This window comes from Phlebotomus papatasi, chromosome 1, assembly GCF_024763615.1.
Source record: "Phlebotomus papatasi isolate M1 chromosome 1, Ppap_2.1, whole genome shotgun sequence".
NCBI classification, from domain to species: Eukaryota; Metazoa; Arthropoda; class Insecta; order Diptera; family Psychodidae; genus Phlebotomus; species Phlebotomus papatasi.
This window is the reverse complement of record NC_077222.1, coordinates 61,079,043-61,092,872: the sequence shown is the minus strand read 5'-3', so window position 1 is coordinate 61,092,872 and position 13,830 is coordinate 61,079,043. Positions and strand designations below refer to the sequence as shown.

The 13,830-nt window shown below is 34.2% G+C and overlaps 1 protein-coding gene across 1 annotated transcript; it reads right to left on the bottom strand.

Moving 5' to 3' along the window:
• Positions 1 to 1,731: 1,731 nt before the first annotated feature.
• On the bottom strand, positions 1,732 to 4,126 carry LOC129809578 (paired box protein Pax-3). The gene is made up of 4 exons (XM_055859518.1): positions 3,245 to 4,126; positions 2,648 to 2,783; positions 2,178 to 2,587; positions 1,732 to 2,105 (listed from the first exon to the last, which is right to left on the bottom strand). Exons 1-4 carry the CDS (start codon positions 3,898 to 3,900, stop codon positions 1,871 to 1,873), a joined length of 1,437 nt encoding a protein of 478 aa, XP_055715493.1. The 5' UTR covers positions 3,901 to 4,126; the 3' UTR covers positions 1,732 to 1,870.
• Positions 4,127 to 13,830: the final 9,704 nt, after the last annotated feature.

Here is a 13,830-nt window from a genome sequence, read left to right as displayed (position 1 = left end):
TAAATCAGAAGTGTGCAAGAACCGTTTGAAATCGAACAAACGTCAAATGAAACTTGTACGTCAATGGTCAAAACGGTACCTCAGCAAACTTATTTTGACGTTTATTCGGTTTTAAACGGTTTTTGCACACCCTTGCTTTAAATAGTTTATTAAAAAATAAACAGAAATGGGAAAACAAAATTTTTAAAGCTCTGATAAGTCAAACTGTAAAGCACGAAAGAGGTGCTTTGTACTATTAAAGATTGTGAAAACTGCTCTCTCTTGGAGTTCCAGCAGTTAAAACTAGTGATGGAATTTTCAAAATTTCAAATTCTTTACAATTTAATTTACTTTTTAGAAAATCATAGTCAAAAATCGATTGACAAAACCGGTAAGGTGTTGAAGATCGGTGGCAGCCAAAATCCCGAAAGCCAAAATCCCGAACGCCAAAATCCCGAAAAGGCCAAAATCCCGAAAGCCAAAATCCCGAATTTTCAAAATCCTGATAGGGATGAAATTAGATGAAGGAAAATGCTTAGAATAATTTCCCAAGACACAGAAGATTTCCCTTTGCCTCCAACAAGCGCAAGTACTATCGTAGGAGTAGCTGTGACACTTTTAAGAATTCGGGATTTTGGCTTTCGGGATTTTGGCCTATTCGGGATTTTGGCTTTCGGGATTTTGGCGTTCGGGATTTTGACCGGGACCCGTTGAAGATACTTAAAAAACAACACTAAGCTAAATTGTAGTCATTTCTTTTATGCGATATTTTAATAAAAAAAATGTGTTTTAAAAGATCTTTCATAATCTGTTTAGAACAAAATAGATATGGGTTCGTCAGCATACCGATGATAGCAAGTGCAACATGTAATGTACGGTAACAATTAAGCAAGGATCCCGTTGCAGAATTGCTTCATATTCTTTGGGCCGAACTAACTATCTCACCGATAACTTATGTTGATAACTATCTCACCGGATATCCATAGACAATCAGTAAAATACAACCCGCTACGGAGTGTTAATCCAGAAAATTAAGCGTATAAAAACAAACCTGTAAATGCGCAAAATCATGATCCTTCCAATACAGAATTTTCACTCGTGTCCAATGTATAAATCTTTTCTTTCCAAACTTCAGTTTTTCTTTGGTAATGGTAACCAGATTAAGGTTTTACTTCTGCAACTCTTGCGTCATTCCAATTTTATCGCTTAACTATTGAACTTTTCCAATTCTTCCAAAACCTTTTTCATCTGCAGTATTTTAAGATTTGTTTTACCGCAAACGAATTACCTTTTTCTATTGTAGAATCTTTAGAACTGAAATACTTTTCACTATCCCCTGTTATCACATCTTTTGTTTTATCTTGATGGCCTGGAATACTGTTTGAAAATTTTTTTGGACTTTTAATGGTAAGTGATAAAAGTTTCAGATCAATGGTTGGATAGGTAGGTACGATAGGTAGGGGAAAGTACTCTCCTTTCGAGCGTTCATGCCTTCGAATAATATGAATTTTCTTTTAATTTTCCTCAGAGACTTACACATTTATAATAAATATTAGTTGGCTCACCATCAATTGTTGATAATTTAGTGTAAATCTATTACGAAAAACACAAGAAATTCACATTATTCGAAGACATGAACGTTCGAAGGGAGAACTCTTTCTCCTAGATAGACAATAGTTTATGATTAATGCGATACCTAATGGTTGTAGAGCCGAATTGTTTCAAACCTTTCCACAGATAAAACCAAAATTATTTTAGGTCCTAATTGATTTAATTATCCTTAGAGATATTATGTAAAAACGACAATTTTCATCTAAGAGTATTGCAATGCGTATCCATGTTTGTAAAAATTTTCTGCAATGTACAATGAGGGGGAGCATTTTGTGTGGTGCTAATGCAGGAAGGATGGCAAGACAAAGCTCTGAGTAATGGTGTCCTCGGACTTGTTGATGCTGATCGTGGCATTGTCATCCGGATGGCAACCAATTAGTGTTGTATTGCTGGAGTACTGGGGCTTCATCTCATTCTCCTCCATTTGGCAATTGACATTGTACTTGGATTCATCCAGAGTTCCCATGGTGTGGATAAATTTATTTTCCGTCTCGATGTACTTTCCATTGGGCACCCTATTGGTAGAATAAGGGAGCCAAGTTAGAAAGAAATCCCTTTGTTCCCAAGAGATAATCAGTCAAACTTACCCATTTGTAGGACAATGGGTTTCGTATTTGTCGTCTATTGTGACATAGTGATTGCTTTTCTGTTGGCCGTCGTCGAGTTCTCCGCCGCTACCCCGGGGTGGACTACCGTAGTCAAAATGCTGTCGGACGGGGAAGAGTTGACTGTCGTGGACGTAGGAGCCATATTGACCGGAGAAGGAACCGTAGGGACTCGAAGCTGGTGACAATATGTTGAAATGCGAGCTCAGCTCATACGGTGATTGGTAGCTTGTCCAACTGTCTACGCTTCCGGGTGAATTCACAGCGGCGGGGGTTTGGGCAAATGTAGGGAAAGGTGCCCCTAGATTGGTAAGCGGTGCCGAAGGACTGTTAGAACCTATATAACCAGTCTTTCTTGGCGGTTCTCTTTTGCGCCACTTTGCTCGTCGATTCTAGAAACGGAACTACGATTAAGACTTGGAAAGGGTTAAGGCTCTAAATTTAGGACCTACCTGAAACCATACTTGGACCCGTGATTCACTTAAGTTTAGTTTTAAAGCCAGTTCTTCCCGTGCAAATACATCGGGATACGGAGCTCTTTCGAAAGCTCTTTCAAGCTCCTCCAATTGGTACGCCGTAAAGGTCGTCCTGCAAAATACGAATTAAATTGTATTTTGAAGATCTCTACATCTTAGAATAGTTTCATAATCAATGTTTCATAGTCTTCTCAGTTCAAGAGCAGTTTTATGTAGTATTTTAGGTAGTGTAAATTAAATTCGTCTGCAAAGTTCGCGAGTAAGGCAACCCACATGAAAACGACGGAAGCACGTAGGAGGATCATTAATTATTTCAGTGAAAGATAGAGTCTTAGCAATAAATAAAGTTAATTGTTGAAGAGAAATGCTTAATTGATGTGTATCTCTATTCAAATTAGCTTTATCTCTGAAAAAAATGGCAAACTATTCCGTCAATCTTTGCCCCAAATCCTTTCGAGCATCCAGGGTCATTTTCACAGTGGGGTCCAATTTTAGGGTTATTGAGCAATATCTTCTGATTTTATGTTAGATTGCTTATATTGAACAAAAGAGATTTTTCTAAGGGTCCTTTACCTTGTTTTTTTCTTCTTGATCCCATTGGGATCGGACTTCTTCTTCTCGTTCTTTTTAGATGTGGCTGAGGGTTCAGACCCATTGCCATTCCCTGCTCCTTGAACGGTAATTGAAGCACTACTTGTAGAATTGGGACTTGATCCCTCTTCTGACTTCCTCTTCATGCACTGCAATCCATTGTGTTGCCTCATAGTGGAATCTATGGGCTGGGGTTGCTGGAACATGTTCATCTCGTAGTCAATTTTAGTGGTGTATTCCATATCTGAATTTGGGGAATAATTCATTTTGCCGTTGGAGAGAAATTCAATCTTACTGCCTGGAGAATAGGAATCCATTTTGCCATTGGTGTAGTCTGTACTTTTGCCATTGGGCGAGTAGGAACCTAGCTTAGTGCTAGAGTACTCAATATTCTTATAGTGATCCATTTTGGCGGATCCGCCGGGAAATAAACTATGTACTTCGGGTAGACGCTGCTGTCCTGCCATTTCTGGCGTATGATGTCCTGGAATTTGTGGATCCAATTGTCCCAGCATTGCTTGCACTGAAGTTGTTGCTGGTTGAATGAGTTGGGATTGATCCTGAAGGGGTTTGCCTATGGGTGTGAGTGTATCGGGAAATTCACTGAAAATATGCTCATCGAATCCTGAGGCTTCCATTTCATCACACAATCACGTCTTCTGTCCAACTAATTGATCACGCGGGAATCACAACAATCAAACCAACTAAGCACTCAATTGATGAATTAACAATTATTAATTACATAATTTCATAATCACTCCCTGTCACTGCTGGGGTACTGTCCAAGTCACTTGCAGGAGACACTCTGCACGGTACATAGAACACAAACTTCTTCCACACTATTGATGGCACATTCTAAAAATCCAAAGTATTTATACCCAATTAAGGCCAATTTGTATCTCCGCCTCTGTTAACCAATGGCGCGAGGGTTTCAATTCCTTGCCCGCCATCAGCCCTGGAAGTCGCCCTGGTGTTTGCAACGAGGCGGAGTCTGCTGGACCCCGAGCCATTATGTGCCTGCCATACACAGCTTTTTTTCTCAGGCACCACAGTGATCAACACTGTGAACCACTATTGCACAGGAGTTGGGAAAATGTTTCATCCAAAAATGCATTATATAGTCTAGTTTCTTTTTCATTCCAGAAAACAAAAAGCGGGTGAAGAAAAGGGCCCACATTCTCGACACGCTACACGGCCCATCCATTCACCTCCCGACATTCCCAAAAACTCCAAAATCGCCATAAGTTCACATAAGGGTCACGTGTTGGCATGCAGTTGAGAAAGTCAGAGAATCCTCCGCAGGAGAAACACAAATCCACCCCAACACCGCAGTGCAGTGCGTGAGGGTTCAAGTCACTTTTGGCAACATAGGGGTCTCACCCAGAATCCCGCGTGCCAAACCATGAAAGTGCCTCAATGCCACAGAAACCTCAACCCTCATCTTTCTCCTCGATCTGCGTGAAATTTTACAGTCTCCTCTGGTACCAGTAAAAATTCATTAGAGTATCGGGAGGAGTTGAAAAATGTGCGGGAAATTCACTGCACTCAATTATTTGTGAGTTATGCATCCTGACTTAATAGTCCGGCAGTGTTTATTTTCAATGCTACAGAGGCTCGGTGAATTTAATGGGAAAAAGGTCATAGCCTTGGTGAGGGATCAACATTAACTCAACAGGGGTTTCCTCAGTATAGGTACATCAAAGAGAGACTGAGACATTGGAAGATGGAAGGGTAGCAATATCTCACGGTTATAGGATGAATTTGATATTGTTTGAACGATTCTTATTCCTAATGTGTTTTTTCTTGTATTTGTATAGGGGATTAAGAGATGATATACTTATGATAGTTGTTTAAACATACTGAAATTATCTTTATTATTTGATGAAAATTTAGGTTTCTTTATCTCATTTTATTAAAATTACTTTTATTATCATTAAATGTTTTTATTTCATTTCTATCATCCTGGAAACATTCTTTAATAGTAAAAGTATCACCCCATTGAAAATAAAATTAAATTAAAAACCGCATAAGAATACAATCACTTGTTCGAACGTACCTGTGTGAGATTAAAATTATAACTGCAATTTCTTGAAAATCTACAAATAAAAATAAAATATTAAAGTTCTCTTAATAAAATTTTTTTCTTAAATGCGTTTCATAAAAAAATATAACAATTGCGAATGGCTGATCTCTCAAAGATTATCCTCAAAATATTTTATTGCTATTTAATACGTCTAATTTTTTTTAAACTGAAAAGTCGGATTGACAGTAAAATGCTCACCGTCACCGTCAAAGCCCTCACCGTATTTCGTTGATTTACGCATTTTCATTGTGATTTTTACGCAAATTCTCAATTACTGTGTTACATTATCTCATACTCGGTGGCATTAGGTGAAAATAGTATAAGAAAATTGAAGAAATAAAACGAAAATGCGATAAACGGTGAGCAAAAAAAAACTGTACGCAAAAACTGTGGCAAAAAAATCCTTCCATTTTTTTTTGCTTACCGTTTATAGCATTTTCGCTTTATTTATTCAATTTTCTTATACTATTTTCACCTAATGCCACCGAGTATGAGACAAGGTAATATGGTAATGGAAAATTTGCGTAAAAATTGCAATGAAAATGCGTAAATCAACGAAATACGGTGAGGGCTTTGACGGTGACGGTGAGCATTTTACTGTCAATGTGATTCTGCCCTTACTTTAACTCTTTCGTCTCTTTAAGGACTCTAAGTACCTAAAGCAGCATATGAATTTTCAGTGAAAAACAATGTTTTTTAATTATTCAGAACTGATAAAAATCCGATGTATGATATTTTTTGTAGGACCTCAATTAATTCCTGAGCGCAGATATTTTTGATTAAAAAATGATGAAATTGGCTTGCAGCCAGGGCGTAGTATTCTCATACATTTTCCGTACAAAAATATGGTATATTTTTTCTTAAGTGATTTTTTAGTTTTAGTATAAAACGAAATGCAATCATTTTAAAACTTTTACCAAATGAAAGAGTATCTAGTGTTATGTTACTGGCACAAAATTTATAATGATTGCACGAGGATAACAGTTCCTAAAACCTATATGAAAAAGACATAAAATTCGCAATTTTTTGAATTTTTCTAACAAATTTTCTATTTGTAACACCAGTAACATTATAAATTCAATAAAAATATATTCTCTGTACATGTGCCTACCATTTCGTGTTATATTTATTTTTGTGGGATCTAATACTTAAAAATTATAAAGAATTCAAGAAAAAATATACCATTTCTAAAGTAAAATGCTCCATCCGTTAGTTAATCATCCTAGCTTGCAGCATATGCTGCGGTCCGGAAAGAGTTAATGCCTTCTTCATTTCTAGGTCCCAAGCTCATTAAGATTATAAAGGACTTGGATATATCCGTCATATTGTGCAAAAGACTGTGACCAATAAGGAAAATGCTTGAAATACAAGGTCACAAGAAGTCGTTTTATTAGTTATTTCTAAAAATTGATAGAAAAAGTATCAAAGAATATATACTTTAAAAATTTTAGATGCAAATTCGAAGAATTTTTGAAGATACATACGTAAGTAAAGGAGCGCTGCGCACATTTGCAAACGCTCTAACTCAGACTTTCAGAAGCTTTTTCTCCATTTCTAAATTTTTAATTTTACGGTTTTTGTCGAATTGGCGGGAAAAATAGCAAAGAAAAACTTAGGGACCAATTAAAATGATTATTCTCTTCAAAATTAAATTCTCTTCTAGTTGAACCTAATACGGGCTTCAGACCTAAGGCTTAGCAATATGGCTTTACTGCTTTAATTTCTTATCAATCACGACCTTTGGAAAAATTTAATTTAGGATTGGATAGTTAAAGATAAATGGACCTATTAGTTTCTCAAAAACTAATGCAATAGCTCGCTATTGAAGATTTTGAGACCTTAGGGAACTGGGCTAAACCTCTAGTCTGAAGACCGCTTAAAAATCAATATTTTTTGCTAAAATATACATTTCTTTAAACCACTAAAGAATATCTGGTTTGGCGATTTTCTTCAATCTTCCTTTGTTTAACTAAGTTATTCATTTATTGAAGTTGATTTTTTTAGATTACCTTTTCACACAAGATTTACGAGCCGCAGATTATCCGTCAATTATGAGAGTGCTGTAACGAGGCGTTCCAATTCCAATGAACTTCATCGGTCCGTCAATATATTTTTTCTAAAAAACTGATTTAAGCTCCTTAAATATATATAAAATAAATATATTATATACCAAATATTCCATGAAGCTTGCGTGTTTTCTTCTTCAAAAACAAAAATAAATAAAATAAAATAAAAAAACAGCGAAAAACAGTTAAGTTTTAGTCTCCTAATTTGAGCTCCCCCCTTAACCCTTTCCGGACCGCAGCATATGCTGCAAGCCAATTTTACAATTTTTTTTAATCAAAAATATCTAAGCTCAGGAATTAATTGAAATCCTACAAAAAATATCTTACATTTATACATTCTTATAGTTTGTAATTATCCACAAGAATAGGATTTTTATCAGTTCTGAATAATTAAAAAACATCACTCAGAAAAGAGCTTATTTGAGGCAAGGTTTAAAATCGACTATAAACAGGGTTAGTCACGGTTTAATTTTAAAAAGGTTTTAAACTGTAAACATGAGTTAACCCTGTTTCAGCAATTTTAACTCCTTTTTTTAGTGAAGGATTTCACTATTAACCTTAGCACATCGGTTTAAATCTTGCGCAAGGTTTGAATGGTTTTAAATTTCTATCATGGCGAGATTCATAATGCATTTAAGGGTTTCTCGTGTAAACTTGTCAAGTGGAATCAGTAAGAGAAAAATGGTGTTTAGTGTTCAGTGTGCCTCAAAGAATGGAGGCATTCGCGTTGACATTTCGGGGATTGGGGCTCAATATGAGCCCCCAGTGACCACCCAGGGACATATCAGCGACATAGAAGAAGAGTAAATTGTGAAAAGATCTGTGGTAAGTGGTGTTTAATTTTCTTTTCAAGTTTGTAACCAAACGTGCGCGTCATGAATCAAAGTTCGGAGTTTTCTCTCTTTTTCATGAGATTTTCACTGAATTTAGGGTCAATTTTACCGTAAATGTGTAAATAAATGGTGAGCAATATATTTTCTAAAAAAATCCCGGTGAAATTCTTGAAGATTTTAGTGGAAAAAGCGTGAAAATGCTGTTAACTGAGGATTGTCCGCACGCCTAAATTTTAAACCCTGTCAAGATTAGGATTTTACCCCTGTTTTAACCTTGAGTTAACCGTGTTTTAATCTCTCAAGGGTTGATTTTCATCCTTGCCACGGTTAGTATTGGTTCAATGTGTGCGCGTCTAAAGCCATTGTGCGGCGTTTCCTCAAGTTTTCACAGAATTTATCCCAATTTTCCACCATCAATGCCTAAATAAACAGTGAGAAATTAATTTTCATAAAAAATATCGGTGAAATTCTTGAAGGTGTTTGTGGAAAAAGCGTGAAAATGCTGTTCACTGAGGATTTTCCGTACGCCTAAATTTTAAACCGTGTCAAGATTAGGATTTTACCCCTGTTTTAACCTTGACCCTGTTTTAATCTCTCAAGGGTTGATTTTCATCCTTGCCACGGTTAGTATTGGTGCAAAGTGTGCGCATCCAAAGTTCAAGTGCGGCGTTTTCTGTATTTTTAACGGGATTTTCACGAACTTTTAAAAATTATTATTTTCTTATCTTTATCTTTATTTTCAAAAAAAAATCAATAAAATTTCTCGTGATTTTAGTGAAAAAACTGTGAAATGCTGTTCACCACAAAATATTCTAAAGACTTTTGAATTTTAAACTGTGTCAAGATTACGTTTTAACTTTTTTTTTTAAATCTCGAGTTAACCGTTTTATACGTCTTCTATTTTCCACGGTATTTAGCCTCATTTATTGCTAATGAATAAACATCTATCTATCTATCTACATGTCTAAACGGTTAAGATAAATTTTGTAATTTTAGTTTATGTTACCATTTTTTCTTAGATGTCGGAACTCCAGATTTGCAGAAGTTCGAACGAGAGGATCATACTGAAACACGGAAATTCTAAAAAGTTCAAGAGAAGAGAGCAGAAGCACACCAGGGAGCAGTGGAAAGTGCAAAATAAAATAATTGCCACCGTCCTAACCTTACACATCTTTTGAAGTGATGCAGGCTGAAGCAGGATTGATTAATTTAAGCTTAAGGAATTACGTAGGTTTCAGAAACCATAAAATATGCCCTCTTTAATTTTTTTTTTAAATATAATAAAGAATATTTCTTCAAATCCAACTCTGAAACATAAAAGTACAACATTAGAACAATTTTTTCTAAAATTTTCATTTACAAATTTTAAGAGGCTGATCTTTTAAAATGATTTTCGGAGACATAACTCACATAATTTTTCTCTGAAGTCAGAAAACTAAATATTTGCTGTTAGCAGTTGAGTAAAACTTATATTTCAACGAAAGTTTAAAAAGATGAAATTTGTTTTCAATAGCATTTTTTACAAGAAAAAAATGGCGTATTTTACACTACATTTCGCCGTGCAAAATAAGGTATGACCAAGGAAAAAAAACAAATCCTTGTTTAAGTTTTAAACAATCAACTCTAGAAGTATGCAAATTTTCGATGAAATTGATGCATTAGTTTTCGAAAAATTTTGCATATAAATCTCACAAATTGAGATTTTTAAAAGAGCTTTAAAGTTGATGCTTCTCAATTGGCTTTAAATAAATTTGTAAAGGCTCTATCCTAAAGTTTCTCACTGGCTTCAAGCTTTGAGATGAGAAAATATTCTTCACATGTTGTACTTTGTTATCAAAGAATATGTACAGTAGAGTCTCGCTATAGTCCATATTTGGTTCAAATTTGACACTTGGGTCGCACTATAGTCCATGTAATTTTTTAAAATTATCAACGATTTTTAGTATTGAAATTGCTCGACGGCTTCCACTTTCTTTGCGATTGTGGTACTTGTCCTTGCTCTCTTCATTGTGGATCACAATTATCACAACTACTTAATAAAGTTTGCCAAAAATATTAAAATAATTATGCATGTTGCATACTAAAAAACATAACCTAACTTAAAATCAGTGTTTTGAAATCAACGGTCGATAAATTGTGGACTATAGAGCGATGGCTTATAGCGAGACTCTACTGTATATATTTTATTTAAAGTTGCAATACTGCAAAAAAAAATTTTTAAAAATGCCTTTTTAAAGCAAATTTCCCATATCTTTATAGGTAGAAACGTCAGAATTTTTTTAAAAAGGCATTTAAAAAAAATTCTACTAGTGTGTAGACGCCATAAAGCTGTTAAGGTAATCTAGATATATTTATTTATTATTCATTGAGATAAGATTAAATATTGAAAAAGAATATAGGTAAACAAATACTGTCAATTTTTCTTGATGGATTTTTTTTTAAAGTTTTGGCTTAATTATTTTGAAAAACACTTTTCTCATGCTGTTGTAAAATTTACTCCCTAGTTTTTGCCAACATTGTTTAAAAAAGCTTTAAATAACAGATATTTTTACGATACCTTAAAAAATAATAATATAATAAAGTTTAAAGTAATGAAATAACTATAGGAGTTATAAATTCTTATATTTGTGTTAAATTGTAATTATTTAATAGTAAAATAAGGAATTATAATGATATATTGTTAGAGAAACAAGTACCATTTTATTATAATAAATTCTAAATGTTTACTTAACCTAATTATAATTTTTTTTATACTTCTACACTGATGTATGTATATGAGATATTCAAATCTCACTTAAGTAAACTTCTTGGAAATCATTTTTCAATCTTTGTTAGAATTTAAGTCAAATTTACATGTAAAACAATTAAATAAGGCTTAGAAATTCATTTTATAATATTTTTCTTCACTGAGAAAATAAGAAAATAACGACTAAAGTATAAACTTTTTATTCTAGCCGTTACTTTTTATTTCCTTAGTGATGCAAAATATTATAATAAGAATTTCTAGTTTTATTTAATTATTTTCCAAGCAAATTTGATTTTAATCTTAACAAGGGTTGAAAATAGTCATCCAGGGGTTGAAAGAGACGAGATTTGAATAAACTCATGACAAGGGTTGTTTTTCCGCTTGCCAGGGGTTGATGGAAACAAGGATTGAGTGTAACCCGTGTTACGGGTTAAGCCATACTCCTTCCAGGGTTTGACGGAACAGGGTTTAAGGTATAAACATGCCGAGGATTGGTCTTCATTCTTGCCAAGGTTTACTGAGAAAAAGGTTTTAAAATATACCCCTGACAAGGATTATGGTTTACTCTTGCCAGGGTTTGACGAAAACAGGGTTTAAAATATAATCGTGTCGAGGATTGGTCTTCATTCCTGCCAAGGTTTACTGACGGCAAGGTTAATCAATATCCATAACAGGATTTGACTTTCTACCTTTTCAGGGTTTGGTTGAAACAGGGTTTAAAAAATACTAGTACATCAAACCTTGCCACGTTTAGGTTGAAACAGGGTTTGGCATCAGTTTGATAGACAAACCCTGTTTTACATACCCATTTAACCGTGGATTTTTTTGAGTGATTGTTTTTCACAGAATATTCATATGCCGCTTTGGGTACTCAGAGTCCCAAAAGAGACGAAAGAATTAAAGACTCATGCAAAATGAATAATATAATAATTAATTACGTAAGTAAATAAATAACAAGGTACAAAAATGAAATACGATGTAGGGGAGACTGGGGTAGATTTAGCCAGCAAAAGAAGCTTTTTCTTCGCACATAATTTGTGAAAAAAATGATAAGTGTTGTCTAATGTTTTTGTGTGTTCACAAGTAGCATTAGGATAATAGCGGTATAAAACCGTGTAGATCAAAGTTCTAAAATCCTTGACTTTTTTCATGAAAGGATAATGAAAATTATGATACATTGCCTACAAGTACCCCGGCCAGGATAGATATAGCTATTTTTGGGTTTACTATTGCCACCAGTTTTCCAGTCGAAATTTTAAACTGGGTAAAACAAGTATTGTTTCACTTGATACATTGATGCCCACAAGGGGAAAGTGCCCATGCTTGATACCATTGGAAGCTTCGTAATGACTAAATTTTCTATGTTTCACAATATATATGTGACTCATCGCAACCATATTTTAAAAACTATGGGAAAGTGGCCAGTTTTTAAAATATATTGCGGAGTCACGTTTATTAAAAAAACATAGGAAAAATTTAGTCATTACGAAGCTTCCAATGGTATCAAGCATGGGCAGGGCACTTTCCCCTAATGCTAAATATGTCAGTAACACTTATGTCAGTAACACACATCCAAATGATCATCCAAATCCAAATGACATCCATCCTGCCACGGAAGAGCCGCTACATCTGCCGCTGTTTCAGTGTTTATCATATTATATGAAAAAGTAGATAATTTTTATCGAAGTGAAAAATATCTCTTTATTAACTTTATTAAACTAGAAATGAGGTAAAACTATGATATCTTGACTAAAAATTCAGAAAACTAAATGCAGGGCCAAAAACTGTACATTAAAATTACAATTTTATACCCACTTTATAAAAATGTTTCTAAATTGTAGGATCAGAGGATCAGACTTATAAATATTTAGGAAATAGAGATGCGTTCCCACTTTCATTTAAAAAAAAAACTTTGCTCAATGTACATTTTAAGGTAAACGAGAAAAATTAATTCAATTCTACCCGGGCTAATTCTACCCCGGTCGCCCCTATACCGAAAAGAATATAATATTATGGTGCATATTTTGAATCTTTCAATTAAATTATGTATAAAAGATTTTTTAAACATCGGTGCTTGCACCACCTAATCTAACATAAACTTTTTATAGCTTCTCAGGTGAAAAAGGTTTCGCAATAGGGGGTAGTGGGGCACCTTTGAAAGTGGGGCACCTTTAAAATTGGGATTTTTCACCTATTTTTAAATAAAATTGAGCCTTATCATGATATAATTTAGCTGCACGAACAGATTGAGAAACTAATTTACATTATGATATAGCTCAGTTTCAGGTGCCCCACTTTCAAAGGTGCCCCACTTCCCCGTAATTGAGCTCTGAAATTTCAGAATATTCTTTGTGGCAAATATATCGAAAACTGTTCTTATACAGTGATATAATCATATTATTAGATCTTATTAACCAAAGAAAAATTTCTGGTGACTCTTTTCCTCATTATCAATAGACCACCTTATTTCCTGTTGTTCAGTAAAAAATAAAAATGAAAATATTAATAACTTAATTACACACCATGAATGAAACCTGCCTCTTTTATTTTTTTATTAATTGCAAATTTCTCTATTCGATTGGGAAAATATTTCCTTGAAGTTTATTCTCATAATCCAAATTTAAGGTTAATATTAATCATAAGAGATACCTATGTTTTTGAATTAAAATTTAATAACATGCTAAAACATTCCCTTCCACAAGTCACTCAGTTCTTTGTATCGGGCAGAACTACACTGAGAAAAAAAGAGGGTGCGATTAACTTTTTTTCCTCGTAACTTTAACACTTTTTAGGTGTAAAAATATATCAACATTTTTTAATGTTAATTTTACACCTTTTTA